Here is a 27,983-nt window from a genome sequence, read left to right on the forward strand (position 1 = left end):
TGCTTTCCAAGCAAATGGCAAAAGGTTGGCTATTGAGCATTGCGTCAACTCATATGACTTCATCTAACACTTTTTTCCAACGGACTCGGGAGAAACACCCCTATGTACCCCCCAACCCTCCCGTCCCCATGTCTCCTACAACAGGTGCTTTAGGAGAGCGATAGCTTGTTGCAGGTGGTCCAAGCTATGTATGTGTTGCCTCTCTGATGTGCTAGTACCATGTAAGCCATAAGCAGCTGTTATTTTGTCTTTTTCTCACCACTAATTTGGGTTCCTGTCTTCCACCCTGACATCAGCTTTCATGAAATTTGCAGAGCATAATTATCTGCCTCTCTTTAGAATCGGAGTGAAAGTGCAAAATGGGTTCAGATTACATCAGGAAAGGGACTGACATAAGGACAAAAGCAGTCATATAGGACTCATTTCCTTAAAAACAGGCAGAAAATCTTTCCTATTATGCAACTGCTGTTGATTTGTAACTGAGGCTCGTATTTCAATTGAAGTGATTTTCACAGAGCAAAAAAGAAAACAGGTAAAATTAGATTCGTCAATGTTTTTTATTCACTCTGCACTGGGTGTTCCCCCTTTGCGGTACAGCATAGCTACAGTGCTTGGCATCTATTGCTCCTCAGGACACAAACGCAGAGCTGTGCCGTTTCCCAAATATACATCCCACCCAATGTGATAAAAATACTATTTCTCTTGTATGTTGAGACAATTGTTCTCGTCTCATCACTGACTATATAGACTGCAAACCTGTCACAGTAACAAAACCCACAAATGTTCTACACAGTAGAGAAAAATTCATGAAATTCCTCAGTACGTCCAAAACCAGCACAAAGACATTCCATCATTTTCATTTCTTGTCCTTTTAAATAAGTGGTGATGAGTCATGGACTCAGGATCATTTCCTTGAATCCAGATGGCACAACTTCACCACACTTGGCAACTTCGGATCACTTCCCGTAGAGCTTGTATTCCTTCCATGGTCTTGTCCTTTAAAGCCATGGCAAGCAGAACAGGTTTGTTCCCAGCTTCCTGAGACACAAACGCCACCAGGTTTTTGGCACAAACGTGAACGAGGGGCTGAAAAGCAAAGGTATACAGATGTACACTTACAGCTGGGAGAGCCCTCCCACACAAGTTAGGAGAGGAAGAGTCCTGCAATGACATGGAGCGTGTTGAGAACCTGTCGATACTGGATTCAGACTGAGCGTGCAGTTTGCTGAGCGGTTCCAATGTGATTGGGAACAGACACGCAGTTTGGCTGGTCAGCAAAGCCAAGCCACGGTTCAGGGAACTTTAGAAAGCACTTTCTCAACCAGCTTAAAATGGAAGAGTTCAGACCCATGAGTGACAACCTGAAATCACCCTGAAACAACCTAACTGGAGCTGCACTTTAATCGAGTTTTGTACCGGTCTGGAAAACTTGGAAAGTCAGTACAGAGAATCTTTCCTTCCGCTAATCCTCCCACCCAAACTACATCACCAAATATCAAATTATATAAGCAGCCATGCATCAAAATGCCTCTATTTCCATCATAGCCAGATTTCTGAAGAAGTCTCCAAGTACAATTTTCTTTTAAAAACTTGTTGCTGAAGAGGGTTATGTTCTGCTGACAAGCTCTGGAAAAAACCTGCTATTTTTGCAATTCCTAGAGACCCCAAAATGGTGTTATATACACAGTTTTTGCACGCAATGTGTACAAGACAAGGTTTTGATTTATGAATAATGAAAAACAGAAATAAGTATTGAGGCTGAAGGAGGGAAGAAACTGGGTATAATGTTAATGAGGCTTCTTTAACAAGAACCTCCAGCTTGTCTAGGTTTTATCTACACCCACAATTATGTATTTATCAGAAAGATGAGTTTGCTTGATTTTAGCTACCAGTGTGGTCTGGAAGTGTGCACCATCCCAACAGGGATGTTAATGGTGACAAGCAGGAAGACAGCAAACCAGTGAAATCTTTTTCTTAAAGTTTAGGTCGATTAAGTTGGTAAGATGACTTAAAAATACTATATAACAAAGTAAACAAAGGCACTTCCCATTTCCAAATAAAACACAAAAAAGCTTGGGGGTGGAGGTGGTCAGAATTAGCAGACATCACGACAGGGAAAGCAAAACTTCTCCCATCCAGAGAAGCATCCCTATTGCTGAACAATGAGAACTCCATAAGGGGAAGCCACAGAAGGAATCGAGAACTTGTGTTGCTAGTTTTTCTAGTTAAGGTTAGCAAATAGTATTTGATAGCTCCAACCCTGATGGAAAGCCTCAAAATCTTGTAGCTCTGTAACTTTCTGTTTTAATGCTTGACTAGTTGATGCTTTGCGAAACACATTTTATTCTTTCTCTCCAGCTTTGTGAAATGGTCGATAAAAACTCATTTTGCTGAAGCAAAACAAATTAAACTTTATCAAAGGTAGGTGCTGGCAGGCACACTTGGGAGAGGGCAACTGAAGTCCATTATGGGGCTGGCATAGATTGGCGGGGAGGGTGGGGGCGAAAAAAGGGACTTGAAAAGGAAAACAAACTCAATGGAACAGAAACCCAAAAAAGGTTATCAAGGGCTGCATGTTTTACCTTGCAACCCTTAAATCAACAGGACCTTTATCAAACCTTCCACAAACATGGCGAAGCAATCCATATCCTGTAGGACACAAAATAACAGATGTCCAAACCACTCACAGTTAAACTTTTGTTATGTCAAAGAGCAGATGAGCGTGCATACTTTTCTGATGAACCCCTTTTCCTTCAGAAGAGATTTTAAAATTAATCTTACCACTGTGCAAACACTGCTTAACTGCTGTGATTCACCAACTCCCTGGCAACTTGCACAGCCCCACCTACTACATTTCCCCCTTATCCTTGCTGCCTGTGCACTGTATATCAGCTCTCACCTCATCCTTGCCCAGTAGCACCTTTGTGGTGAGGGAGGGCCTGCCCACGTTGTTACCGATTGTGTTGGGGTCCACGTAGACGATTGTCCCCATCTTGCCGTACTGCGTGACTACCACGAGGACAGAGTTGGAGAACGCCGTGCACACCACCTCCGTCGGGACCCCGTGTACCACCTCCTCCCGCTGCTTGGACGTCACGATGGGACTCGCTTCCATCGCTGTGGAAAAAGAATAACAAAACAACGACAACAATAAAATCACATTAGATTAAGAACACGGACCACGGGCTATAAAAAGCCTGAATCCTTCCCTTCATTTGAAATACCCAGGGTTAAGTTAATTTCGGAGCCCAAAAGCACCCGGAGGTGTGTGCCTGTGCGGGAACAACGGTCAACACCCCGCGTCCCTGACTGGGAGGGGAAATTTCACTGCCCCGCAGCAACCGCCGGCACTCCCCCCCGCACGAACGAGCTGCCATTTACAGGGTTTCGTGCTAACCATCGTTTAACGCTAATCGCGCCTACGGAGCGTGGGCAGCCCCCGAGCCCGACCCGCCGTGCCCTCCCCTCCCTCGCAGCCTCCCGGTCGCTGGCACCGAGGGGGCGGCCCCCGCAGGCCTCGGACTCTCCTGAGGGAAACAACAGCCCCCACGCCGGGCCGAGGCTGAGGAAAAGCCCCCCCACCCCGGCCGCCCCTACCCGCTCCAGGCCCCGCCGCGCCGCCGCTTTCCGCCCGGGCCCGCCCCGCCGCGGCGGAAGCGGCGCCTTTCCCCTCCCTCCGCCGGCCCGCGGCGCGGGGAGATGGCGCAGGGCGGCCGCCGCCTTCCTTTCCCCTCAGCGCCGCCATTACCTGTGGCCGCGCTCCCGCCCGCCCGCGGAGGCGCCATCTGCAGCGCCCCCGCTCTCCTCAGCGACGTCGCCCCTCGCCCGCCCCCGGGGCTGAGCCCCTTCCCTCGGCCGGTTTCTGCCCGTTTTACACCGGCTGCCGTCGGCGGGGAGGGGAGTGTCACAGGGCGGGAAGCCCGCCCGTGGCTGTGAGGGAGCGGCGCGCGCCCCTCCTCAGCCCTGTGAGGGGACAGGGTGAACCTCGGGGGGGGCTGTTAATTTTGGTTTGGTTTTTTTTTTTGCCCCCCTGTCCATTTCCACCCAAGCGGTGGGGACCGCTTCCACCCACTGGGTGTTGTTGGGCCACGCTTCAAGCCCCCGAGCATGCTTTCCCATCAAAATAAGGCAGGTTTTGGGCCATCACCTGCCCTCCCCCGTCACAGGCCGGCCACCCAGCCTCCCGCCTCGCTGCCTGTGGGATGAGCAGGGGCGCCTTCGGTGCCGAAATACTCCACGCGTGGTCCAGAAACTTCACGAGCGAAGCACGGGGCTTGAGCCAACGCTGGCAGCTGCCCGACGGTGCTGTAAGGGGAGATAAGGACATCCATGTGAGGAGTGCAGAAAGAAATGTTTATGTCCCATGAGCAATACAGGCAAATACTAGTTTCTGTTAATTGCATAGAGTTAATTCAGTGCTAATTTTTTTCTTTGAAAAACCAGTACTCATGAATGATAATTTGTATACTGAGTTGTACAAAGCTCTGAAAACTGCGATTTATCAGAGATTTGCACCTTTCCAGACTTCAGCAATTGCTGCATCTAAAATATGCCCCAACCCTTCATTCCTATGTGTTAGCTCTACTTTACCATCATTCCCACCACACACAAAATATCCCTGCTATGGCTGCAGCAATAGCTACTTCAGATGTGGGTTAACTGTTCAGGTAACATCTCTTAAGGACCTCATGAATATTTTTTTTTGTTTTGCATTAAAAGTTTTAACAAAACCTGACTACGGGAAGTGCGCGTAAACTTTGTGCCGAGAATCCTTTAAGGCACCGTTAGAGAGCAGCAGAGGTCCACGGAAAAGCTTTTAATGCAGCAGGTTATTCTTGTGGTTAATTCAGAGAGGCTTGATAACTTTTCGGCACTTCTTGCAATCTGGCAAATAGTCTGTTTTCCAGCACTGCGAAAAAACAACATTCCTCTTCCTTGCTTACCACAATCACTTGAGGCTTTGCCTGCTTGACGGAGATAATAGCAGCTCTTGTCAGTAAAGCCTCCTGACATAAAGAAGTTTATTCCCGCTCTGTCTTCTCCAGAGAATGATTTTACTTCAGGAAACACAAAGGACCAGATTCTTCCGGCCATCCTTGTCAGCCTCCGTTTTATTTTTTACATGACAGGAGGACAAAGAGAGTCCACTCTAGCTCAGATTTACATGGAAACACCATACTTCATTGTTTTGCATTAGTTTGGGACCAAAGAGTTGTCTTTAATAGTTTCAGTGAATTAGATATCTCATTTTGGCATGGAGCTGAGGTGGGACATAGCAAACTCGAGAAGCAGACGGCAGGAGGTAACTGAGCACTGAAGCTTCATCACTGAAAGTAAATGTATTAAAAAAAAAAAAAAGAGAGCTAAGGAGAAGGCTCCTATTGTCTGTGTGACTGAGGCAGGGGATGGAGATCTGAGAATACGCACTGTGGCAGATAATGGGACCTTTCCCGAGGGGTCTGTCTGCCTGCCACCTGCTTCCTAGCATTTTCTGGCTGAGAAGGACATGTATCCATACTTACACTTCCATTAGCTATAGCACTTTGCCTCCAAAGATCCCTAAGCACATTGCAAACATTATTGCATTTAGCTTCATAAACTCTCTTTCGACATAACAGATTATTAATATACCCCACGTTACGGTCTGAGGGAAATAAAGAATCGAGACAGGCAGCAGTTCAGAGCCATCAAATCCTCGATTGGAGATTCTGAAGGATTTCAGGATCCCTTCTTCCACTCCCATGCACTTGCTGCTAAAGAAACATGTCGTGCATGTCACTATCTCAATTACCAGAGAAAAATCAATGACTGTGCAGCCCCATACTTTGACAAGAAAAACTACCCATAATACCACAGCTTTATACCTTTATTATTAATAATTTGAGCAGTTTCTTACTACTCTTCTTTTTAAACTGCTTAAGTGCCTGTGTATGTGTGTAGACTGGAAGTAGGCTGCTTTTTATAATAATCTTTGCATTTATCTGAACTGATTTTATAGAGCAAATGCATAAGATCCACAGAGCATCAGGAATGTTTCCCACTTCCCTTGAAAACTAGACACACAGTGTTTCAGGACATCCATTAATAATCCCTGCTCTTGGGAGTGCCTAGCTATCAAAGTGCTGGGTTGGTTTATTAGTTTACAGGTTATTACTTCTCTAGTTTAGATTTCTCTCTTGTATCTTTTATGATGCAGAATATAGACTGTGAGCTGGAACCTCAGGTGCAGCTGGGCTCTCGGCTGTGCAGCCAAGGAGAGAGGAAAGGAATTAGTTTGCTCCCTGATGCAGGAGCTGCTTGGGAATTATTCTGACCCTTGTTATAAATCAGGTACGTGAAGCAGAGCTGTCTTTAAGTACATTCCTCTGGCCAGACAATATCAGAGTGCTCCTAGTCCCCTTATTACTGTCACAGCAAGGTCGGGGGGATATGGGTGGTGTGGGGTTTTGTGAGCACTCTTTCTATGGGGCCATTGTGTCAAAGGAGTACGAGGGATGGCAGAAGTCTACCTCCTGGTGCTTTCGAGCGGTTCCCACTGCATTTAAATAGAGTGTGGCAGAGGTGGTGTTCAGAAAATACCACTGGATTGATTCCCCTAAGGAAGTGGGTAGAGGAGCACATCTGGGGCTGTTGTCAAAGACTGGCTTTAGCCCCAGAAGTCAGGTCTCCCTGGCTAGCTCTCTCTGCAGTCAGTGGAGAGAGGCTTTGTCACTGCTTTGTGCAAAGTGGAAACACAGCTTTGAAGCTGGCTATCCAGAGTCAGGAGTTAAGCCTGCTGCAGCTGTTTTATCTCCTGGTTTCTAGATCTCAGCCTGACACAGGTACGGGCCTGCCAAAGATGACCAAAACCCAACGGCTTCTGCATATGGACAGAAACAGGACATCAGGTTTGCAGGGAAGCCTGAGGTTCAAGTGTGAGCACCTGAGGAGTTCAGACGTGTCCAGGATTAGCTGAACAGTGTTCTCAGAGTTAAAGCTCTGAGGCTCTCATTTTATGTGCTCATATTTTGAAGGAAGGTGAGGGGATTCTGCCTCTTCTGTGCATTGGTCCTTTTTCTGTGCTCCCTAGGATAATGAGTAGTATCATTTCTTATTCTGAGAGACAAGTCTAAGAGGTTGCTTTGTTCTTAAGTTGTCCACACAGCTCTTATTGTATGGGACGTCTCTTACTTCATTCGTTGCATCAGTAAGAGGAAGGCTAAGCCAATCAATCAGGCATTGCAGAACCACTCTAAGCTATTTAGTTGCTGATTAAACCTTTTTTTTTTTCCCCAGTGTAGAATACAGCTGGGAAAAAACACAGTCTTTTAAGAAAAAATAAATATAACGCTCAAAACCAAATTGTTCCCATTCTGTGTGAGTTGCACTCAGTTGCACATCTGAAATGGAAATGCTGTATGTCTTTGCATGCCTGAGACTGTCAGGTCATGCTATTGTTTTGTTTTCTTGCATTTGCAACTTAATAGGGAAACAATATGGGCATGTTCATTAATGTTTGTGTAAATAGTAACTGCCCGCATATGAGCACTAGCATGTTTTCCTGTGAAAGCTCAATGTGCAGGATAGGATTTAAAAACACAGCAGTTAGCCAGCACACTCTGTCTGGGCCTGGAAACATCTAGGTAGCAATTTGACTGGAGCTCTGTGGAAGTTTTTTTTAAGTCAAATTTAGTGACCTATAAATAGAGGAGTACTCCAGCTCTTGTAGGACTTTGTTATGCTGTGTCATTTGTGTTTTGTGAGCTGCTGTGCAGGCTGGGGAAGGAGAACTTCAGATCCACAGGGCTGGTATGAGAAAGGAGCTCGCTAGGTGCTGGGGGAGAGTTTCAGAAGGGGGCTACTGCTGAGATTGCAGGGCCTGGCAAAAGTGACGCAAGTCACACCTACAGAAGGATGTTGGTGAAAACAGTTTCTTGGGTGCTTGATCTCAAACAGCAGTAGTTTTCTTATATTCAGTACCTTTTAAACCAGCAGTTCCTACATTTATTTGCAAAAAATATCCAGAAATTATTTCAAAAACCACTGAAAGGAAAATGACATTCTTGAAATGTGTGAAATACATCTCCAGAATAGCTCCAGACTACCTAGGAGAGCTAAAATAGCTCCAGCTACCTAAAAGAGTCAGGATTACATCGTGCAGTCAACCTGGTGCTGTCTAATGATAATTTTATCCCCGATATTTATCATGAGATACCAGCTGTCTGTACTGGACACTGTAGCCAGGGGGTATGGAGCAGACGGAGTCATCAGGAGGCGAGATTGAGTTTGAGTACTGTTTACATAATTTTCATTTGTCAAATAACAGCCCTACATAGATCATGACCATGACAGCGCCTGTGGATGGTATCATCCATCAGCAGATCCACCCTGTGAACCCCAGAAGCTTTGCATTACTGGAATGGCTGAAGAAATTATTTCTGTGGATCAGTAAAGACAGCAGTAATTGCCAAAAAGCTCACTATTGTTTATGCAGGAGTTTTTCGGTCGCTCATGGTGGTCTGTCACATGAAAGACAGCATGGAAATGGAGTGGATTGTAAAAATAATTGTGGCATAGCTTCCAAGAACAAAACTCATACCACTCTGTTCCTAAGAAGTGCAAAAGCACAGAAAATAACAACATGGCTTTTGCAGAAGCAACAAGAGAATGTCAGAGTATTAGTATGATACTAATAGTATAGTCAGTTGTATAAATCACTTAATTGTGACAGCAAATTAAATAGTGTTGTTGTCTAGAATTCACCCATCGTTAAAATGATGTATCTTGATGAGACAAATGCCTTGTGCACTGCCAGTAATAAATTAGCTCCTCTTTCAAGTGAGAAAACAATTAAAAACTTGGTTGAAAGGGGCATATTTTCTCTGTGGCCACTGATCCCTCAAACTCTGGAAATAATAAAGTGTTTCTAATAGTTCTTCATTATTACACAGTTGAAAGAGGAAGAATCCATTGTCTCATTATGTTCAAGACAGTTATGAAATTGCATTGGGGATATTTGAAAATGTAAGAGGCACCTAACCAAATGCTTTCAACTTTGACAATGTATCATCATTTGCAGTTCATAATGCTGCTGTTAACTTTGGGAGATATCAGTCAATGCACACAGTGGAAAATGAGAATAAATATTTACTTTTCATTTATATACTGCATAAATAACAGCAAAGTACGCAGCAGACAGGTCATGATTTGATTTTGAGGGTTGTGTAACAAAAGTTTCAGAATTACAGGAGGTATTCATTTTGCAAAACTTAAATACGTGGAAACACTGAGCCATTTCCCGACAAAGTGGGCAACTCTGTGCCTTGCCAATGAAACAATAACAAAGTGATTTCTGGGTATTACCAATTACTCTTGAATATTAGGTGAAGATTGGCCTCATCTGTTTTTTAAGTTCTTTGTAGATGTTGAAGATGGAGATGGTGGAGATGCCTGGTGTCTGAATGCTTCCTCTTTTGTAGTACATTGAATTTTTTTGCCATCTAGTCAAAATTAAAATCCTTTCTGATGCTGAAGTTTGGCACATAAAGCATTAGTTATGCTGTAGATCACAACAAAGAATCAGAGTCAGACCTGCATAAAGACATACCATGACAAGGCAAAAGAATGTAGGCAGATATCCTTGAGTGGGCTGTAGATGCTCTCAGATCTCAGTCTTCATCTGCCTATACTAACCTGATTCACTTGCTGTCTCTGAAAAAATGTGAGGTTTTAGGAAACTGGAAGCCATATTGAAGGACTTATCTATGACAAAAGATTGGAAATATGTTTACGAGGAATATTGTGATTTGAAAGATTTTGTGAGGCACATGCATATGCTGCAGGAATTTGTATTTAGAAGTGCTTCAAATCCTATTTATCTCCATTTCAAAAAACTTGTAGAGTTTACTACATCCACTCCTGTCCCTAGAGAGTAATAGAATAAATACGTTCTCTTGGAAGCAGATTTAACATTTCAGAAACCTGCAAAATATTAAGTCTGTTAAAGCTGAAGTTTAAAGTTAATTTTAACTGACCACATAAACTATTTTATGAATCAACATAAAAAGAAGTAAGTATTGAAATTGTTTGTTAGTGCCATTCTAAGTAATGAACTGAAGTTTGTGATAATTGAATTGTGCATTTGATGGACAGGACAAATGTACTCTTAGGAGAAAAATATTATTATATACTGGGGAAAATGGCATTAAAATAAAGTACTGTTTCTTATGTCACAGATGCTTATCTCCTGTTTCTGTGAAAGAAACATGATAATCAAGAAAAGCAGATGTGCTATCAACTTTTTAAGTTTCATCTTGGAAATAAGGTTGGAATATTCCTTAAGGAAATCAATGTAATTTTCCTACTCTCTTTTGTCTCTGTGAGAAGTGCTCTGCCTAAGTCCTTCTCTGCTCTGCACTTGAAATTCTTCTTCTGTTTCTCTAGGCGACTCTAGGCTAAGCTCATGTTTTCGCTCTTAACTTCATGTGAGCCTCCTTTCCTATCTCTTCCAAGAGCATTTTGGAACCAGTTTGCCCTGAAACCCTGAGATCAGAGAACACTGGGGATTAGGTTTAAACTTGTTAAACTGAATTAACACTCCTGCCACATGATTCTGGCCTGTGCCAGTCCTTCTAATCTTGTTCAGAGTTTAGGATAATTTGTTTAGTAGTGCTGATCAGCTGGAGGTTAATTCAATTGGACTTTGGTTATTTATTCATGCCCGGATTTGCTAAGTGTCACAGCAGATACATGAGGTCTCTGTTACAGTTATGAGACGGCTTCATTAGTGTGACGGAGAGTCCATCTGGATGACTTCCTTTCCTCAGTGCAATAACTGGCTATCAGGGCTCTCTCCAGTGGAAAAAGATCCTTATATAACATCTCCCTTTCATTTGTGTCATAAGTGTATTGATTACAACTTAAAATGCACTTCTCTGTTCTAATTGCTGGGATTGCCAATAATCTTTCTCAGACATCTCAGTAGTATTCCAGCTCTACCTTTTAATTTGATAACAGAATTTAAAAGAAAAGTATAAATGTGTTTTAAAATCCATTTATTATTAATAATGTATTTTCACGCAGTATTTTGGTCCTGCTGACTTCAAAGGTCCACTTTCCCCATGAGTGAAATGCTGCCAGCGCTGGGGTGGAACACGGTCAGTCTTTTACGCTGCCCAGAATTAACTACCCAGAAATGGAAGACAAAAAGGAAGAAGAAAGTTGTATCCTGCTGAAACCTCTGGAGGAATTTAGGTTGGCAGAATGTTGTTACTCGAACTGGAATGTGGCCAGGACACCAGGATTAATGTTAGCAAAAAATGCCACTTGATTGCAAGTTCGGGTAACCTTGGATGAAAGTCTTATCTGAAAAGAGGCTCTTTAACGGAATAGGGCTCCCTGATATTGGCCGGGACTTTGGTTCAGGGTTGACTCAGAGAAATTTTGTTATTCGCTTCAGCAGTTTTTGAATGGGACAGCTCTTGAATGGTAACAGATTTCCCCTTCACAGCCTGCAGCACAGCAGATAATTTCCCAGAGAGGATTCCATGCCATAGACTGATGTCTCTTTTTAGAGATGTTTACTGATACATCATGCAAACATTACAAGTAGGAGCCTGAAGGGATGCTTGTTAGGGAAAAGTCCTAAAGATTAGAAGGCAGGAAAAATATTCAATGTCAAGAAGGCACTGGGCCAAGCTGAGCTTCTGCGGCCACATAGATGTGGAATAGCTACTTAAGTCATGGAGTTACTCCTGAGCAAGTGAGACCATCATTTGCCTCATTCTTGTTTTATTCTCTTCTCTGAATGTTTCTACTGTCAGTCCTCTAATACATGTTATGGGTTGGGCTGGCAGAACCAGGTGGTACCCAGTGAAAGCTTTGATGATTAAGAGCAGCATTAATCAACATTTCTTCTCTTTCAATTTTTCAATTAAATTGTAAAGCTGTGCTGAGGAACAACCATTAACTTCCAGGGAGTGAGAAATGTTCCCACATGTTTGGCCTTCTTCAGACAACCCTGTCACACTTACATACCATGAAATACAGTTTCCAACAGAACAATGTTCCCAAAACCAGCTGGGACCCGCATTACAACTCAGCATTCTTTGCAGAAGTTTATTCGCTGTTGACTTGGAAGCCAAATTACAGCTTTTGGGAGGACTTTCTACTTATCTACACAACAATGCAACACAGGTCCCACAGCATCAGCTCCCACAGAGGAGCTGGAGAGAGCAGGACTAAGAGAAAAATGTGTCAGTACCCATCTTTGCCACCAGACGAGTGGCCTGCTGTGGGATTTGGTGTTTCTTGCACTGATCCTGGGTCTTGCATGCCTGCATGTGTAAAACGAAAGCATCCTGGGACCATGTCAAGGCAACCTGCCATAAATTATGAAGGGGGCTGTATCTGAAAAAGCCAGAGTGTGTTCCCAAGAGACAGGATCCCTGTCTGGAGGAGAAAGAGCAGTGTGCAACTCCATCTCTCTGGGTACTTCCTTGATACTACAGCTCCTTCTTGACAATAAGGCAGAAGCTCCATGCACAGGGAACGACCCTTACAGGGCTGTATGTCAGCTGTATGTGAGCATGGGACTTGCTTTCCTATTTGTTTTTGAGGGCAAAACTCATCACTCCTGTTATGTGGGGTGAATGTGACCTGGACTGTTTTGTAAGTGAAGCTATTTTCCATCCTACCTGAGCCCCACTGAGGTTTTCCCTTGTTTTTCCATGGGAAGACACTGATTGTCCCCTCTTCCCCAGCCCAACTTTCCCATTCCTCTCCTGCAGCAGCTCAGACTTGTATATAAGCCAAGATATGATTCCCCTAAGAATTCACTTCATTTAATATTCCTCTTCCCTGTCTTCATTATTTTTCATTTATAGGTTAACCAGCACCTGAGATGCTCAGTGCTTTCCCTAACTTTACTTTGACTAGATAAACTTTTAAATTAAACATTTTCATTCCCCCCTCTTTCTGTTTGAGTGTTACTGTATAATTCTGTATTTTAAAAAAACAGCAAACAGAAGTAATCACAGATGCATTTTGCTGAGAACAGATAGATGGCCTGACATAAAGGATTGAACATACTATTCCACAGATATCCCTGCATCTGACAAAATAGGCCAAACTCATTCTTTATGTAGCTCCACCAGGGACGAACAAGACCCAGGGGCTGTAAGGAAGACCACGTGGTGACATTTTTGTTTCATCGAGTCCCTGGAACATTGAATATGCTCTTGATATGCAAGAGTAGGCTGAAATCTGCAATCAGCTCCATGAGTGTAATTGAATCTGAGTCAGGAGAAGTGACACCTGCATGATGAGGAAGGGCATTCATTATGCTCTGTTCAGGTCTGTACCATTCTGCTTGTGTGGACGGAGTTCAGCATGTACTATCTCAAGCTGAGGGATCACACAATCATGCTCCAACTACCATTTCCTATATATATTTCTACTACGTGCCGGACATCTCAATGCTATGCTGACGAGTGCATAAGCACATGCCATGCTATCTAAATATCTGCTTTTATACATGTGCATCAGCTAACAGATGCACATTGGACTTATGAATATGAATGGGGCAAAACGTGTAGTGCAACCTTCACATCAGGCTCGCTTTCCTTCATGTGCCTGCATTTCTGATAAATCACTGCTGTCTTGGGGACATCTGTGTCAGTTCAAACCAATCCCTTGTTACTGCAGGCAAACATGATACAGCTGTGAAGTCTGCAAGGGTCTATAATGTTGTGTATCTCACACAAAAGCTCTCCATGGCCAACGATAATAACAAGACCTTTGTACCAAAGACTAAAAGTCTCAAAGACAGTACAGGAAGAGAGAAGGAGAGGCCAATGCACATTGCCACTGCCTTAAAAGGAAGTATAAGAGGAGAAAATTCCTGGATGATCTCTTCATGCTATCACCAGGAACGGTCCTTTTGGGAATGGTGCAATGAAGAGCTTTTGAGAAAAATGTTGTCAAAGCAATTTTTGTTGGAAATGTTATTTTGACACATAAGGCCATATTGTTTTGATCACTCCCTTTTCAAAAGTAACTTTTAGGTTACAGTGTTCTGCTTTGATGATTTTTCAAACGAAGTTGCAGTCATTCACTTCATGTCAATTTTTCATCCACATTTTATCTTACATGGGAAAAGAGCAAAAGAAAACATTTGATTGACCCAAACTACCCAGGGGACATGCTAGTTTTGTGAAAACTTTCAAAATATTGCTTCCTTTTTCCCTGTTTGGGAGGAAATCCTAGGACTTCTCACCCTTTGGAGAAAGGAGAACGTACTCTGATGAGGGCATCTGGTACAGAGGCCAAAATCAAGGTGCTAAACCAAGGCTAGTACTGAATCACCCTGTGGTACATCTGAATGCAGGCGGGTCTCTTGTTTAGGTACATAGCGGTCCCATGTTTTGGTCGTGCCAGCGTGTAAGCACTGTCCCTGGGGGAAGCTGGGCTCAGTGCTTGGCAGGCAGACCTTTGGGACCACGTGCTGAAGACTTCACACCCTCTGAAACGCAACCCAAGGCTCCTTGACAGGGATCACTGGTGGGAGGAGTACATCTTGGTGTTTAGCCTTCGGGAAACCTGGCACTTCTCGCAACTAGCCCTCAGGGAGGGCACTCAGGTGCCCTTGACAGGTGGCTTTTAAATGGAGAAAGCAGCACATCTTGGTGGGGAGCCAGAAGTAAAAGCAGCTTTGGCAGGTCACCTTTGTGCAAGGCAAGCGCTTTGCAGTTCTCCTTTAGAGGAGGGAAGCATGATGCTGCAACAGGTAGAGGGGTCAGACCCACTCCAGCCCCTTTGGACTTGCACTCAAGGTTGGAGTTCCATGTTCCCTCCCTATGTCAAGTGGGAAACACCCACTGCTTTTCCATGCTTGGAGGAATTCTTACCAAAATCCCCTCTATATACCATATATATATATGTATGTACATACATGTATAAAATTGGTTACTGAAGCAAGAGAACAAAAATATTGTGAAAGTCAGCTGGATTCTCCAGAGAGAGGGATGCAAAATATGTATCCAATAAAGCTTTTCTGATGATACCTATAAATAAAGAGCTGAAGTGCTGGCCCTGCTGTCCTCTCCAGTACCATTCCACCAGATATGTGTAGCTCACGTCCCGAGTCATCCCCAAGGAGAGCAATAGATGTTATACACTTGAAATAGTTTAATTTCTAACTGGCCCAAGTGCAGTTCATCCCTCTTTCATCAGGCAAGAGGAAGATGGAGAATTTTAATATCTTCTGGTGAGATCATGGGACCTCTGAGTCCCTAGCCTTATTCAACGCAGTCAGTGCATTTTGCCAGTTCCGTGCAAGAAGCTGCAGGTGTGAGAGAAATTGTGCTCCCAGATTGCACTGCAAGGACAAGAGAGTGATGATGCTTGTGTAGAAAGTTGGACCTTTCTGGTTGCTCTGACTGAGCTGCAGGACCTTGAGATCTCCATTTCCAGCTGCAGAAGACCCTTTTTAGGCTCGTAAGTTTATAGCAAGGTACTCTAATGGCTTTATTTCCAGAGGCAGAGGTGATGAATTCCCACTTGAAGAAACAGGTCTGTAGGCAGATGTGTTCAGTGAGGATCTAACACTTCATTTATCCTGGAAGACCTCAGCCTGCTGCATCCATTCCTTGCTCAGCGCCAGCCTATGCGCTTTGTGTGTAAACTGAGGTAGGGAGCTCACAGGCTCTACTGTCCCCTCCCAAACAGTTGTCCCAGCATACAGAGAGGGGTCGGCTCCCAGGAACGTGCCTTCACCATACACCAATGCCTCAGTCACAAAGTTCCTTGGGAATGAGATAAGTGACTGATGGCTGCTATTACAGGAGGAGATCTTTGGAACAGATCCAGCCTCCTCTGTGGTGAATTCGAAGGGTAAGAAAAATCTTTCAGACAGCCTACGGCTGCAAGGTGGCTTTGCTTTGAACACAAACAAGAAATACATTTTCACAGAGCGTGGAATCCACAAGCAAAAAGGAAAAAAAAAAGATGAAATCAGATGGCTTAATTACTAACTCATCAGAGGCCGGTAGGGACTGCAGCAATACAAGCTATATTATATTGTCAATTTGTATTGTGCATTTGGAACAACAACAATCACATTGTTTTGAAATTAAGAATAACCTGGAGGGGGCAAATAAACTAACAGTGTGCCACAGAGTTGAGAGAGAGAGAGAATGTGTACTTGGCAATAATCAATACTCATGTATGTCTTCTAATTGAGTCAGCCCAGCCTTCCTCCAGGATGTGACAGTGACAACTGAACTCCTCTTCCCGTGTGATGGATTTGATTGTGCTGCAGCTGTAAATAGAGAATGCACCAAAAATGGCTTTGGTTTGTCCTCGGTGCCTGAGCACCAACCCTGCTTGGTCCAGAGTATCAATCAGCCAGGCAGGATGCAGGCACCCATGCTGTCTTGCCTGGGACAGCTGGAGGGCACAACCAAGGATAGGTCCTGAGGAACTTTCCTAGAGGAGGGCCTAATCTTCCTAGCATTCATCTCCCTTGCAAATATGTAGAAAAGCATCTTCTAAAGAATCATATGACCAGTTCTGGTGACTTTCTCAACAATTTGATCTTTGTCCTGTCTCCTAAAATAGTCTTTTAAAAATACCTCGCTGCCAGAGGCACTGAGTGGGTTGGTTGATTAGTGTGACCCAGTGCTTGGGGATCCACAGCTGAAGTGTGTATTGTTCCTTTTCAGTCTGAGGTCCTTGTTCATGAGCGCAAATTTGCAATGGTTTTTGGATTCATGACTGGGAAAGAATTGTGTTGACTCAGGGCTTTCATCTGCCATGCATCGAAGGCAGACCACAGGCACCCTCAGCTCACATCTCCACATCGTGGCATTTCCTAACTTGTATTTCTTCCTCTGTCCCTCTGCTATGGCTGGAGGCACATCCAGATCGAAATGAAAGACTTTCCTTTTCCCTCTTCAAATTGCTACTTGTGTGCCGACTCAAACTCTCCACTTGGTTTGTATTGGGGGATGAGTCAAAACCCTGGCTTATTCATATTTCACATTATGTGCACATTAATTGGTACTTTACATCCCAGGGACTTCCTAACAGAGCACCGATTTGGTCTCTTAACAATTTTACTACAAATACATTTCCCCCCCCTCTTCCTTTTCCCTTTTTGTCATAGATAAGATTCTTTTTTTTTCTGGACATGAATCCATTGCCTGAGTTTTCTCAAATCTCTGCTCTGGGACACTGAAATCTTATCTCTGAGGCAGAGTGGGAAAGGAAAAGTAGTACATGAGGGGAACTGTGACTCATGCAGAAATTGAAATGATGAAGCAGACGCTGCTATTACGAAGACCCAGAGGTGTTCAAAGACCTACTGGTGGAAAGGCAAAAGCCTAGGCTTTTCAGCCTTGAAAGGCTTCTGCATATTGAAGCTTTGAGTGCCAGATGAGGGCTGCAGACTGGTGAGCTCTCCGCTTGCCTGCTAAGTCCCTTCCATGTCAGCAGCAGTGCAGCAGAGCCGAGAGCTCGACTGAAGGCAGCGCGCAATGGATTTAAGCCTGACCAATAGAAGATCTGCTAAAACTTGAAATGGTGCTGCCTTCTTCCCTGCAACAGAAACTTTAATGATTTTTTTTTTCCCCTGGAGGGGCTGAATCTGAATGAAAGAAAATGAGGAGAAAACACCTGATTTTTCTGTTTCAGTGAATGAGCGGAGGGAAGCACCTATGTGTCTGTCATCCTGAAAAGCTCCTTGTTTTGATGAAGCCTTAATGGATTTTTCAAAAGACTCTTTGAATGCCTCACCCAGCTCTATTGGAAACAGTTATGTTTTGAAGCTGGCACCCTGCCATGTCTATTTATGTTCAATATTGCCTTCAGAAATAGCATCACTTCTATCTTTTCCCAATATTCAGAGCACTATTAGTACATAGGACAATGAGCTGGCCTTGCCTCCCCTGTGCTAGGGAAAGTGCTTCAGAGGAACCCAAACCAGCTCCTCTCCTCAAGGATGGGTAAAATTCCTGAATTCCTCTTGCCGCATAGATGGCATTTTAGACAACACAGAAGGGAGAAAAGACCTGTACACTAACAGGAGAGAAAAGTTTACAGCTCTGGTGCTATTAAGTCCCTTGGCATGGAGACTTCCCAGAACCCCAAGGTTATCTGCTCCAGAGACCCTGTTAGACAGTCCTCTGTGTTTAACCTGTTTTGCTCTCACTGCAATTTAAACCCATGACATCTTGTCCTGTCTGCCACAGCTACGGAGAACAGACCATTCCCTTCCTCATGAAGGTTATCTTTTAAAGGCCTTAAGGACTTCGCAGTTAAGCTGGGGGAGAGACGAGGCTAACATCTCTCCTCTGCTACTTCTTAGGCTACGTAAGGAGAGGGACCATCCCTCATTTGGTACAGAGCTGCAGGACTCCATGCCTTCTCATAACAGACCCTTGCCCTGCATCTGCCATTATCCCAGCTCCTTTCTGGAAGAAAGGCCATGCCTCCATTCATTTGCACCCTGGATGTGAGCAGTCTGTGTCTCACTGTGAAATGCAGTGTCTTGCTGTTGTCCCCAGTTTGCATTTCACCTCAGTATTCAGGGCCATTTCATCCAACTTGTCTAAATCATTTTGAATTCTAGCCTTGTCCCCAAAGTGTCCTTGCCATCCCTCCCTGATTGCTCTTGTCTGCATGCATAATAAACCTACTCCTTCATCCCTCACCGTGTCTTCAATGTGAACATAAGATCGAGCAAACACAGGAGAAGGTGCAGCCCAGGCATCCATACAGACTGGGAACCATTGGAAACAGCATCTCCCCAGAGATCTGCCATCCTGTTGTGTGCATGCCTGGAGCCGTAGCCCTTTCACCACATGCTCTTTGACCAAGGACCCCTGAAACAAAGTGGCAGAGGCTTGCGACCCCAAAGTTACGGTTAGGATGCAGCACCATTACAGTGGGTGGCTGAGAAGGTGGCAAGGCGAGTGGAGGGCCCTTTCCCAGGAAGATCTCCCCTCCTCTGTGAGCAGTTGGCCGCAGGATGAGTAAGGTGCCCAGTCATGTCCTGACTCCTGAGAAATCCATTATCACAAGCCATTTTTCCCTTTGAAGTCTCCTGAACTTGGTGAGCACGCAGCCTTATCTCTCCCAGTGCCAAATTCTCCTTAATGAGGTTTATCCAGCTTTTCCAGCATGGCTTAACATTGTCCATCCAGTCCGGCCAGAAAGGATCCTTTATTTTGCTAACATAATTAATAGCAATAAGCTGTCCATGGTGTGTGGTGATAATGGCATTGATGCTGTAATGCCCCGCAGACAGAGCTTGGGATTTAGAGAAAGTTTCATTCTGTGTGCAGCGTTAGCAATTTCCCCAGCTCCCTTCCTGAACAATTTCTCTTTCTATTTCACGTCCTATGCTGGAATTATGCCTCCCGCTGTTTACATTAAAAATGCATTATACATGTGTTGAAAACATTGAGTTCTATGTTGCTGGCAAGGAAGGAAGCTGTTATGTTTAAGAAGCACTCTCTTACATTATTATCACTTTTGTTTAATTTAGTAGGATTATTTTCTCTAATTCCAAAGCTGGGAAAAGACTCCTGTAAATATTCTTCCCACTAGCCAATTTCTTTATCATCCAAACCCACGTATAAGCTGACTTGCTTATGAACTGCCACATCACCGAGTTAAAATGCTGATTTCTCTCTGTTAGCTTTCTCCTGTGCTTTGGATCAAAAATGTACAAGGAAAAGGTAATGTCATTTAAAAGAGCTCTAAATGGCTTGCTGCAGCACAGGGGAGCTAGGATTTACGCTAGCAACATAGCAGTGCCAGGCTGGGGAGGTATTGAGGTTTCTAAACTCCACAGAGGAGCCCCATGGACTAGGAAAATGTGGGATTGAGCAACTCTGCACCTGTAGGGACTAGATGTTCAAATGCACCGTACCATCCTCTATAAATAAGCCTAGGAGGGATTTTCTATGGGACTCACTGCTGTCATATCTAAGCACCTTACTGTACAAACAGAATGTGGCAGGGCTGGGAGTTAAACCCATATCTCTCAGACCCAGAGCTTTAACTACATGGACATTTTTATTCTTGATAATATAACTCAATCGGGGTAAATTAGAGGCCTAAAATGAAAGGTAGTAAGAGGGGGGCAATAGGAAAATAGGACAGAAATGGTGACTGTGGGTTGAAATCAGAGCATTCAAAGGAAATGAGGTATGAGAGAAAGAGAAGGAATAGAAATAAAGAGAGAGAAGAGAAGAGAAGAGGAGAGAAGAGAAAAAAGAAAAGGGAAAAAAGGAAAAGGAAAAAAGGGAAGGAAGGAAGGAAAAGAAATATAGAAAGAAAGAGAGAGACAAAGAAAGAAAGGAAGAAAAGGAAGGAAGGAATAAAGAAAGAGAAAGAAGAAGAAAGTGTGAGAAAAGATCCTGTGGCAGGTGATGTGCCGCTTGGAGTTTCTGCATGTGAGACCCAGGAGCTGTTTTGTGCTGTACAGCACAGGGGAGATCACAGGGGAATCCCACCCAGCTTGGGGCACAGCAATAAGCCACCAGAGTGGGAAGTTGCAGTGAGATGTTACAGGACAAAAGATTAAGGAAATTAAATCTGTGAGGGAAAGTAGGGGAGATTCAGGCTAAGATATAAAGGTGTAAGGAGCCCTGCCTAAAGGAAGGAAAGAAATTATTTTCTTTAATTAGTGACTGACAAAACTGTACCTTGTGGGCATGAGCTGGAAGAGAAAAAAAATTTACATAACTGAAGACCACTTCTTAGCAGTAAGACTGGCTGGGATTTGGGACCTGCAGTGGAAGTGGGCAGCAGATCGCTCTGTGCACAGCATTTGGTGTGCTCAACGGGTCTCCAGCGCGGGCAGGAGGGGTTACTGCAGGTAACTGGTGGATGCTGTTGGTACGATTTGTATTCATTCCTGCAGCACTTTGCGAAATGATGGAGGATTTGATGCCGGCATTAGGAAACAGACCTCCCAGGGGGGCGAAGTGGCAGCTGTTCAATGGCAGCTGGCAACAGTGTGTTGGGAAGCCCAGTGGAGCTGCAAGTCTGCGCAGGTGAGCTGGGAGAGGAATGCCAAATATAGGAGGCTGGCCAGGGAATGGGGTCCCTCCCTCCCCAGGGCAAGGGCAGGGCTTGGAGTGACTTCCCTCAGCTGAGACCTCCAGGTTGTCTCATTCCAAACCCAGCGTACCCAGCAGCACAGAGGCAATTAGAGACCAGCACGGGTCATTGGTGATCCCTCAGCCTTCAGGAATGCAATAACATGTCTGTTAGATCACCTTAAGCATTCGCCAAGTCACCACTCTATCCTAGAGGGAAATAACCTTGTGCTGAACAGTTTGATTGTCTAGTGCTAATATAAAAGGAGAAAGCCTATTAAATATTGTGCTGGAAGGGTCCTTTGGGTCTGCAATAGCTTTTCTCTTTTTTCTTTCCTTCTTCCCTTTCCTTTTTCTTTCCCTTTTTCTTTTTTCCCTTTTCCCTCTTCCTTTCGTTTCCCCTTCCTTCCCTTCCCCACAGACCAGAAATGAGCAATGGCAATGAACTGAAGGCAGGGAAGACAGTGTCTGTATGAAAAGAGATTGCAAACCAGCTGGCAGCATTGCCTGTGGCCATGCACCTGCTTACTACTGGGGTCAGACCTGTGTCCTGCCTCCCTGCTCTCGCACTGTGCTGCACGCTTGCAAAGGCTGGCTGTCCCTCCTGTGTCACCCAGAAAAAAATCCCTACCAAACATTTGAGGAGTTTTTTCCTGCACTTGTGCAACAATCTGTTTCCTCTGCTCCTTTCTGGACAAACCTCTGCAGCAGGGCTGGTCCCAGATTGCCTCCTGCTCTCTGTGTACCAGCATCTGGCCAAGAAGAGCTGGCTGAGACCACCAGGCTTCTGGGCCTGGACAGTGTCTGGCCACGGCTCTTCAAAGATAAAGGCATCCCATGCAGTTGATGTGTTGGCCAAGGTAACATCTGGACCAGCTGCGGCTGATCTCTCCCTCACTTCAGCAGAGGTTTCCTTGTCACACCGGCACATGGCACTTCAAGGGGAGAGCCTCAGGGCTTCTCTTCTCCTGGCATTGCTGAAACACTGGTGGTCTGTCAGAAACAGCAGGAGACACATGTGTTGGGTTCTACAGTGCATCTGCCATGCAAATGTTACTCTGAGCACTTGCTCTTAATTTTAAGAGCAGAAAAGAACAAGAAGCGTGTTCATTCACCAGCTGGGTGAAACACCCAGCGGAGAAGCACCATGTTGGCAGAGTCACTTTCCCCTGTGACCTGGAGAGAGGCAGTTTTGAGGCTAGTACAACCGTTAAACCATGGACTTACCCTGCTAACAACAATGAAAGGAGGCACTTTCCCCCTGCAGTTGTGCTTGGGTGCAGGGCACTTGTAGCAATCCTCTCCGAGGAGTGTGAGCAAGGGCATTGCAGCAACCAGCTCATTGAAATGAAGGTGTATGAGCACTTGCAGGCTGTGACAGAAACTGGTGCAGTCAGTGCTGGGGAAACGTAAGCCACTGTGAAGAGCAGAGATCATGCAATAAGGTGGTGACCTCACTGTTAAGGTGGCTTTTTAAAGAGGTGATTCCTTAAATCAACTAATCTTCTGGGTTCCTGACTGTTCATGGGTCTTTACACATCTTTCAGGGCAGTGAGAGATGCCTGTTGACCCTCTGCAATTAGTACCACTGGCTTAATCGACTTTAGCATTCTCCCAGGCTCCTTTGAGGTGAATGGCTCCATCTGCTAATCCAGGGCAAAGGTGGCTCTTCCTGAGATACAGTCACAGCTGAGATGAGAAGCAGATGAGAAGCAGATGAGAAGCAGACATGGGGCAAACCTCACACTTTTATCACAGCACACACAAGGGAGAGTTTCATGGCTGCTGCCAAGGGGTGAGAGGCTCCTGAGACCATGCTGTGGCCATGGCCTGCACCCACATCAATCCCAATCATCCAGTCCACTCTGGCAGTGATGTGGAGTGCCAGAGCCCTTGCGGTGAGTGCAGCCCCTGTGGGATGCTCGGCCACAGCTGGCAGTGCTGGCAGCCTGGTCTCTGCCAGCCCCTCTGCCAGCTCAGCCCATCTTGCAAGCTGCTAGGGCAGAGGCACTAGTGCTCGCTGCTCCGTTTGCATAACTGTATTCTTCATGTCTCAGTGACTTGCTCAGGGTCTGGGCAGGTGCACGTGAGCTGAGCTGTGTCTGCTGCTGGAGCCTTGAGGGGACCTGGGGACATCCATGCATGTAAAGCCATCAGCTCCGGAGTGAAACCTGCACCTGACCAAGTAATCATTGGCAGGGGCAAGTGGAAAAACTGCTCCTGACAGGCTTTGCCAACCTAGCTTTCTGCAAGGGATGCATTCAGAGACCTTAAAGACCCAACAGCTGGGCTCTGGCTTCAAATAAATCATTCTCCTGCCTTTGCTGTCATCAGGGGATGTGACGAAGCCACTGTGGTGGCTGAGCCCCAGACGCTGAGTCTTAATTCATCGCATGTAAATCCTGCTGATAAGCTGTGCCTCAGATCCCTGAATGGTTCTGTCCCAGCCCCTGGTTTGGGAAAAAGGGACAAGAACTCCCTGTGTCTTGCCAAAGGCCCTGAAATGCTGCTTGGTTTTTTTGGATTGACTTTGTGCCTGCTTGGGACCCTGACCTTGTAGGAGGAGGGCTGCCAAGAGGGTCTCCAGCCGCTGCTTCTGCAAATGCCACACACGCAGCCTGGCCGGGACTGATGGAGGGACAGCATGACTGGGAGGAGATACTGAATCCAGACCCCCCCCCGACACCAAGGAGATGTGCTCCTGCCCACCCATGCAGAAAAAAGTGCTTCTCCTATGCTGAGGTTGCTGGAGTTGAGATGTGCCCCAGGCATTGTCCCATTCCCCATGGTGTACGTGCCTGGGGGGATCCGTTTCAGGGCAATGGCTGAGAAAGCTGTGGGGCACAGGAGTCAGTGTCACCCTTGGCATGGGCACAGCAACACCCCACTGAGTTGGCCTGTGTTGGCATCCTGTGGTCCTTGTACCCTCTCATGGTGTCCCAGTGTTTCAGGGTTCCCTGGTTTCCCTGGGCACAGGAAGAGCTCAGCCTGGCCTCAAACGTCTCAGCTCTTGGCACTCAATGCCACAAATCGTGTCAGCACATAGTGCCCACACTGCCTGACTCACTTCCATAGGTTGGTATTCACCATATGTGCTCCTCCAGCAAGCCTGGGGTATGCCCAGGATGGCCAGAAAAAGCAGAGCTCTTGGCTTTCATTCCACTCTCTCCCTGAAAGCAAGAAACTTTTAACTTCAAAAGAAGCAGGCTTGGGGCTTGCTGGGGAGGATTGAGCAGGAGCATGTCCTGGGAGCAGGTTCTTTAGCTGCTGGAGGAGCTGTAGGGCTTGTCCTAGTGCTGTTCCTTCCAGGTGCAAGAGAAGCCTGGAGTGACCTGCAAACAACTCTGTCTGCTCCAGTCTGTCCCACTTTAACACCCTTGAACAGGGACAGGACGGGGGATGCTTATGCACGATTCCCCTTGAGGACTAAGCTAACCAGCCACTGGATGTCATTATTGCTCCAAACCAATACATTGAAGAATCTATTCCAGACCTCAAAAAAATGTGACTTTTCAGTACGGAAAGCTTAAAATGCGCTTCCTGAGGACACAAAGCCATTCACCTCTCCTCCTGCAGCTCTTGCCTTCCCCGGCACACCTCTGCATGCCCGGGGACAGGGTGCCTGGGGTTTGGCACAGGGAGGACACGATCCCGTGTGACCTCTCTGCCCTTCCCGGGAGCTCCTGCGCTACCTCCTCATCTGCGGGGATGACATCATGGCTGTTTCTGTAGCAACAGAAAGGGGCACCGCAATTACCGAGTGATGACACCGTTGCAGGATTGAGCAGGAGGGAGACGTTCCCCCAGCAGTGTCCTGTGGGTGCCCCTGGCATGGCCATGGGCTGGAGAGCAGAGCTGGTGAGTCAGAGGGCTTTTGGCTGGTATCTAATCCAATAAATCAGGGGGGAAAAAAATTGGTTCAGGCCCCCCCCCCGCCTCCTTTCCCTTTGTCTTTCAGCTGGGGACCCCAGCTGTCTCACTGGACCTGAATCAAAATGTTTTGCTTTAGGTTATTTGACCTGTTAAAAACTTTTCCTGCCTGCTCTCTGCTTTGCTTTAAAAGTGAGGTCTGGTCTTAAAGAAGACTGTCCTTTGAAACAACAGTGGAAAGTTTCATTTACAAAAGGGCAGCATCTTCCCTCTGCCTCCCTCCCCCAGGGATTTTCATTGCAATTTTCCCAAATTCAGCCTGATTTCACCAACGACTTTGCTTCTTGGATTGTCCATTTACTAGCTGGTTTGATATTTACTGAAAATATTGTGACCAGTTCGATGGGAGAGCTGACGGAAGTAGGGGATTGGGGGTTCAGCCACTGCCTGACCCTCCTTTCCCTGAGCTGCTCGCAGGTCCTCTCCCAGCACTCACGCTGTAGCTGTGCCATCACAGCTTCCCATGAGCTCTACCTATATCAAATGGGGACAGACGTTTCCCAAGGTACTGGGAAGTCTTGGGCATCCCATTTGCTGCATGTATGATCAAGACTTTACAGGGGAGTGGAGAGCAACCGCAGAGGAGGACTGGTGTTAGCACCGCAGTGCAGCGTGGGGAGGAGTGGACAATCCCCAGGGAAATCCTGGCACGATGCTTGCTGGGAAGAGCTTCCATATAGCCTCACTGATCTGTACTCTTTCATCTTTATGTGCCTGCTTCTAACTTGCCCTGTTTCAGTTATATCCCTTTCATTGGCTTTTCTTCTTCCACCACAGCCATAAAACAAGCCGGGGAAACACCAGCTGCTGCAAGCCTGATGTAAAGAAATAAACCTGAAACAGCAGAGCCGGATGCACGCAGGCTGTGCCTCATCTCTAGCACTACCTTGGGTCCCACAAACAGCTCTGGCCAACGTCAGCATCTTCGGCTCCCACTGCAAACCATTGCAAGGAGCCACAGCCCAAGGGAAAAAAAAAAAAAAAAATCATTCTGCTCAGCCTTGGTCTTAAGCTCTTGCAAAGAAGAGCTTGGGATAGGCCTTGGGTGCGTGTCAGCAGAAGAGAAGCAGTCTCACAGCCCCAGTAATAGCTCTTAGCATATGTCTGCACTCCCTGCTTGTTTTGACTTGCGTGGGAATCTTTGCAATCAAAATGATACGACAATTCCAATCACTGTCGATCGCTTTAGGCAGGTGTAATTCAAGCTCTGGCTGCAGACGGTTGTCATTTAATTAACAAGGAAAGAGCCAAAACTCTGCGTAAGACTGGGGAAGGCAAAGAGAAGAGCCTAAGGGGGACTTGGGATAATAGAGAGCAGAGGATGCCAGCAGACTTACTCAGAGTTTAGCTCTTCACACAACCGGGTAACACCGACATTATTCCCTGCGTCACAGGCAGAGACATGTGCTCGGCAAGCTGTGGTAGGCAACACAATTATCCACTTATTTCAGTCCAAATCGTGGGGAATGACTTGAGGACAACACAGAGGGAAGCCCTGTGCAAATCTCTTGGTATTGTTACCAGCTCTAGGAATTCACAGGCTCTTAACCCTCTTATCTCTTCTCTTGCTGTTTTACGGCTTTGATTTCATTCCTGGCCCAAGCAGCACTTGCTCTCAGCCCTCTGGAGCCAAGCTCAGCCAGGGTACAAACAGCTGCAGCTCTGTTTGGTCAGTGGAGCGGTGCTGGCCCTCTGACAGTGCAGAATTTGTCCCTGTCGCACTCCCTTTGCAGCTGCTGACTTGCCAAGGCTGGTATTTCTTTGCAGTGGGCTGTGTACCATGCAAGCCTCTGCTTTCCCTGCTTCTGATCCAGATTTCAGTTTTCTGCATCTAAAATTAAATTAATAGGTCCTGTTACTGCAGCAGGGAAGGTGGTGGGCAGTGAAGGAAGTGCTTCAGTCCTGCTTATCGTGGGTAAATTGAACATGTTTTGAAGCTATTTTCAGTAACTCATGTCCTGATGTTGCAATGCTTCACTTTCTGCAGCACCTGCTGTGCAAGGCTCTCCCTCTCCTTGGCCATCAAGAGGCATCAGCACCTGGCTGTGGTATGTGTGTCCAGAGCTTGCCTTCATGGAAGGGAAACTGAGGCACATGCCTGGCAAATACCACATGCAAGGTCACTGGGTGGAGACGAACTCAGAGCTCAGCTCTGAGCTGTTTCAGCACTTGGACCATCCCATTATGGAATAACTAAGCCAAAGGAAAAGGTCAATCTGTAAATATATAGGTAAGCCTATAACCTGGCGAGTTATGAGAGGAGTTTTGTGTCTCTGCTCCAGCAACGGTGGCAACATCCCTTCACTTATACAGCCTCTCTATCCGGGATCCTGCTGGCTCCTGCAGCAGCCCATGCTGCCATGTACAAATGCTGCCATGCTCAAGTGAGGGACCAAGGGAAAGACCTCCTGTGCTGGTAGGTGTTGAGCTGATGGAGGGATTTCCAGCTGCAGAGATGACAAGAAATGTCATTCTGTTGTCCCTTGGCCCATGGGAGTGCCTGTGTGCATTGGAACAGCCTTGCATACGCATGACCCAGAGCGTGCATCATGTAGGACCTAATCCAGCTCAACAAAACCACCCTTGGTGTCCCACTTGGTGTGCTGGCTGCTGGTTTGACGTCCCTGAACTACCAGGATGGCCGGTCCTTGTAGTCTTTTAATTTAGTCCTGTCTCAGTAAATGGCTGAGATACTAAGAACCAAATTTTGGAGAGAAGGGAGATGAAAATCCAGAGGAAATTGCTGGCTTCCCGCAGTGCTGACTCTGAGCTGTCTGATATTCTCTCTTTTTTAAGGTTTGCTTGTTTTAAAGCAACATTAATTGGAAAGATGCTGGAGTGTCAAATAGAAACCACTCCCTGAATAACCTCGCTAATGAGCATGTTATTAAAGCAGGGTTAGGAGCTCCCTAGAGGGCTCTCACTGGATAGGATTAAATTAAAAAAAAAATCATCTAAACTAGAGAG

General features: G+C 45.9%; 1 protein-coding gene across 2 annotated transcripts; it reads right to left on the reverse strand.

The window, feature by feature from the left end:
• Positions 1-538: 538 nt before the first annotated feature.
• On the reverse strand, positions 539-3,773 carry PSMG3 (proteasome assembly chaperone 3). Of its 2 annotated transcripts, none has more exons than XM_069810255.1 (3): positions 3,749-3,773; positions 2,900-3,117; positions 539-1,086 (listed from the first exon to the last, which is right to left on the reverse strand). In XM_069810255.1, the coding sequence occupies exons 2-3, from the start codon at positions 3,113-3,115 to the stop codon at positions 934-936; spliced, it is 369 nt and encodes a 122-aa protein (XP_069666356.1). In that variant the 5' UTR covers positions 3,116-3,117; positions 3,749-3,773; the 3' UTR covers positions 539-933. The 2 variants fall into 2 exon arrangements, with proteins under 2 accessions (XP_069666356.1, XP_069666357.1); XM_069810256.1 differs by lacking the exon at positions 3,749-3,773 and adding an exon at positions 3,598-3,740.
• Between the last annotated feature and the right edge of the window lie 24,210 nt (positions 3,774-27,983).

The sequence above is a fragment of the Haliaeetus albicilla genome, chromosome 22 (assembly GCF_947461875.1).
Source record: "Haliaeetus albicilla chromosome 22, bHalAlb1.1, whole genome shotgun sequence".
Taxonomy (NCBI): domain Eukaryota; kingdom Metazoa; phylum Chordata; class Aves; order Accipitriformes; family Accipitridae; genus Haliaeetus; species Haliaeetus albicilla.